Source organism: Poecilia latipinna, unplaced genomic scaffold (assembly GCF_001443285.1).
Source record: "Poecilia latipinna isolate Pla-1442-1.1 unplaced genomic scaffold, P_latipinna-1.0 Scaffold2548, whole genome shotgun sequence".
In the NCBI taxonomy this organism is placed as follows: domain Eukaryota; kingdom Metazoa; phylum Chordata; class Actinopteri; order Cyprinodontiformes; family Poeciliidae; genus Poecilia; species Poecilia latipinna.
In genome coordinates, this window is record NW_015115164.1 from 13,575 (window position 1) to 16,808 (window position 3,234).

The following is a 3,234-nucleotide window of genomic DNA, read 5'->3' on the forward strand; positions in this document are numbered from 1 at the left end:
GCTAATTATCAGTATTGAACCAAAGAAAGCAAGGCAGATGCAAGCCTTTAAATTGTGACGCTTTTTATGGGTCAAATTGACTCCAAATTGTAATAGCGAGGGGGGTGGGGTGGCGGGGGGGCAAACACATTTTTTGTCAGGGCGCCCAAGATTTCTGGCAGCGCCCCTGTGTAGTAACACCAGCATTGTGAGTAGTTTCTTCTTCTTCTGTGAATTGTAGGAAGCAGCTATGTTTTGCGTCATACTATGCATGAGCTGGGGATTCTTGAAAAAAAAAGATCCATTTTCTCTGTTTACACAACAGACATCGGTACGTTTCAGAAACATCGCACTCTGGAACCCGTTTTCAATCTGTACAGTTGTCAGAGAAAACATTTGGCGGTTTTGTGTAAATGTACAGTACAAACGCAACAAAACTCTTCCGTTTTCAACCAAAGTCGTTGTCGTGTTAACGGGGCCTAAGTACAGGCCATTTACCAAAACTCTCAGTGTAATAAAACTGTTTTTCTGCTGTCTTTTAAGTTTAGATATAGATTTGTTGACACCCTGATTTCTTTGCGTATTCTCCCTGCTGTTTTTTTCTGATCTTATTCTGTGATCTTATTATGTGTTCTAGATCCAACACTCCAGAAACAAGCAGATGAAGGAAATGTTCCCAGAAGGCTTTGGGATCCACCATGCTGGCATGCTGCGGTCTGACCGTAGCCTCATGGAGAACTCGTTCTCTAAAGGCCACCTGAAAGTTCTGGTCTGCACTGCCACTTTAGCCTGGGGAGTGAACCTGCCAGCCCATGCAGTTATCATTAAGGTTCTTTATTTTTATTTATTTTTTTGTCACTGATCTGTCAAGATAATTCTATGCTGTATACCCTCAGAACTAGCCTGAATGAAACTGGAATTTTAGGCTACCAAATACCCTAAGCTGCTTTTTTTTATTCCTCATGAATTACATTTCTGTACAGAAATAATAAATTAAATTGTACAGTGAGCGAGCTAAATAATTAAAGGACTTAAACTAGCTCCATAGATTTAATGTGTAAATCTAGTCTAGTCTCAGGTTAATTTATACATTTTAGGACAACTTCACTGCTCTGTGTCTAACAGGGAACTCAAATCTACGATGCAAAGCGTGGTGCCTTTGTGGACCTGGGAATTTTGGACGTCATGCAGATTTTTGGCCGAGCGGGTCGACCTCAGTTTGACAAGTACGGAGAGGGCACCATCATCACCACCCATGACAAGCTGAGTCATTACCTCACCCTGCTCACCCAGCAAAATCCCATCGAGAGTCAGTTCCTGGGCAGCCTAGCTGACAACTTGAATGCAGAGGTTAGTCTGCAGACAAATCATTCAGTAAGAGAATCATTGTTTCTGTTCTTTCAGCAAAGAAAATCAGTAGTGCACAAAACAGACTTTTTCAGAACACCTCTGCTGCTTTCAGCAAAGTTTTAGCAAGGTGTCAGTAGTTTCATCATATTTCTAATGCTGGAGAGACCTCACAGATAAGACACAAGCCTAACAATACACCTTTATCTGCAATAAAATATCCACTACTCTTTGTCACATTCAGTTCAGGTGAAAAGTTTACACACATTCATCAAAAGTATGGATATTTCCTTAATTTTGTGCCTTGAATAATGGGTGAAAAACATTGTGTTTTCAGGGTGAATTTATCATACAACATACATTTTTTTATGAATTTCAAAAACTACTATGTGGTTATCATTTAGCAAGACCAGAGTCAACCAAGATATTTGTTGACTCTTTTAGGTTGAATTGATAGTTTTCTCAAGTGCTTTCCTGTCAGACATGCTGTTTCTTCATAGTGAGTAGTCAATTTTTATGGCATTGACATCAAGATAAGTTATTTCAGAAGTCTTATTTGGTCAGAAGCAATTTTTGTTGTGTCTGCAATCACTGTTTGGATGGAACTCAGGAACCATCAGTGATAACAAATGCAATGAACTGAAAACTGTTGTAACACCAGCATTACTACAAAGTGAAGTCAGTTTTACATCAGTGGATTGAGCAGATCCCAATCAAGAAGGAAGCATTTGGGACTTCCAGTGTCATGGCGATTAGTATGGCAGCATAGAAAAGAGGACCTGCATCGCTAGATATAAAAGCACCCCCTAATTCAAGGTGTTAACGAGTTAAAAGTTTATTTTTTTCAAGAAGAATGAGTGAGGATGAAAATAAGAAGGGTCGAGTCCAGTCTCGGAACTCAGAAATGCGACACGAATGTCATGTTGGTGTCGAGTTTTCTAACCCACATGCAGAAACACTCCAGAGACAGGAAATACAATAGTGTGATTTATTTACAGTGAATTCAGACAATGAGAATTAGGATCCTTGGTTCATCTGGCAGATCTCAGGGCAACTAGGGGAGGACAGAGATGATTAGTCAGGACCCAGGAAATTTGCTGTTTGGCGGAGGTTGGAGATATACCTGTTCAGGGGGAGTGTTGGACTGGGAGAGGACCTTGAGGGTCTAGAGGCTGGTCAGCGGGTTGAGGGTTGAGATCAGAGGCGGCGGCAGAGGACGGACAGGTAAGGCTCAAGGCGGTGAGGGTTCCGTCTCGAGGGTGATTGATGACCTGATAGCTCCGGACCAGGGTAGCTGGGAACACAGAGACAAGAAGAGTCAGAATCTGGGGATCAAATCCAGGTAGAAGTAGCTCAAGGTAAGCCGGTACCGTTACTGGCTAACACTCTGGCAGAGAAATGTCAGCATCCTCCTCCACTTATACGCCTCCAAATGAGTAGATGGAGGACAGGTGTGTGCAGACGCCGACTCACGCCCTCAGGATGAAGGTCTCAGGCTCCCTCTAGTGGAGAAAAGCTGACAAACCTCAGGATCCCAACAATGAAAGCAAAGTTTGCGGAACACACCCGATCAAGGAAGGAGAGAAGATGGCGAATGAGGCCTTGCCTGCTACAATTAGCTCACTGAGAAAGGTGGTGGGTGAAGTAATGGCGGAGGGTATGCGGGACCTCAAATCAGAAATAAAGAAGGAGTTAGCAGCGCAAGTGTAAATGAGTTTTAAGGAGGAAATTAAAGAAATTAAAGTAGGCACCGCTATCAACAAGATCGAGAAGATGAGTAAGCGCCTTAGAGAAATGGAGAAGAGCATAGCAGAGAAAGAGAGATGCTATTGTCCAGCTGCTAAATGACCAGAAATTACTAAGGGAGAAGATCACGGATTTGGAAGGACGCTCATGGTGGAATAATTT

General features: G+C 42.5%; 1 protein-coding gene across 1 annotated transcript in view; it reads left to right on the plus strand.

The window, feature by feature from the left end:
* The first annotated feature begins 452 nt into the window (after positions 1 to 452).
* LOC106938276 (activating signal cointegrator 1 complex subunit 3-like) overlaps positions 453 to 3,234 on the plus strand; it is a 68,593-nt gene continuing 65,811 nt past the window's right edge. The window contains exons 1-2 of the mRNA XM_015020203.1: positions 453 to 808; positions 1,105 to 1,329. Of these exons, the coding sequence (XP_014875689.1) occupies positions 641 to 808; positions 1,105 to 1,329 (393 nt within the window). The 5' untranslated portion in view covers positions 453 to 640. The remainder of the gene's footprint in view (positions 809 to 1,104; positions 1,330 to 3,234) is intronic.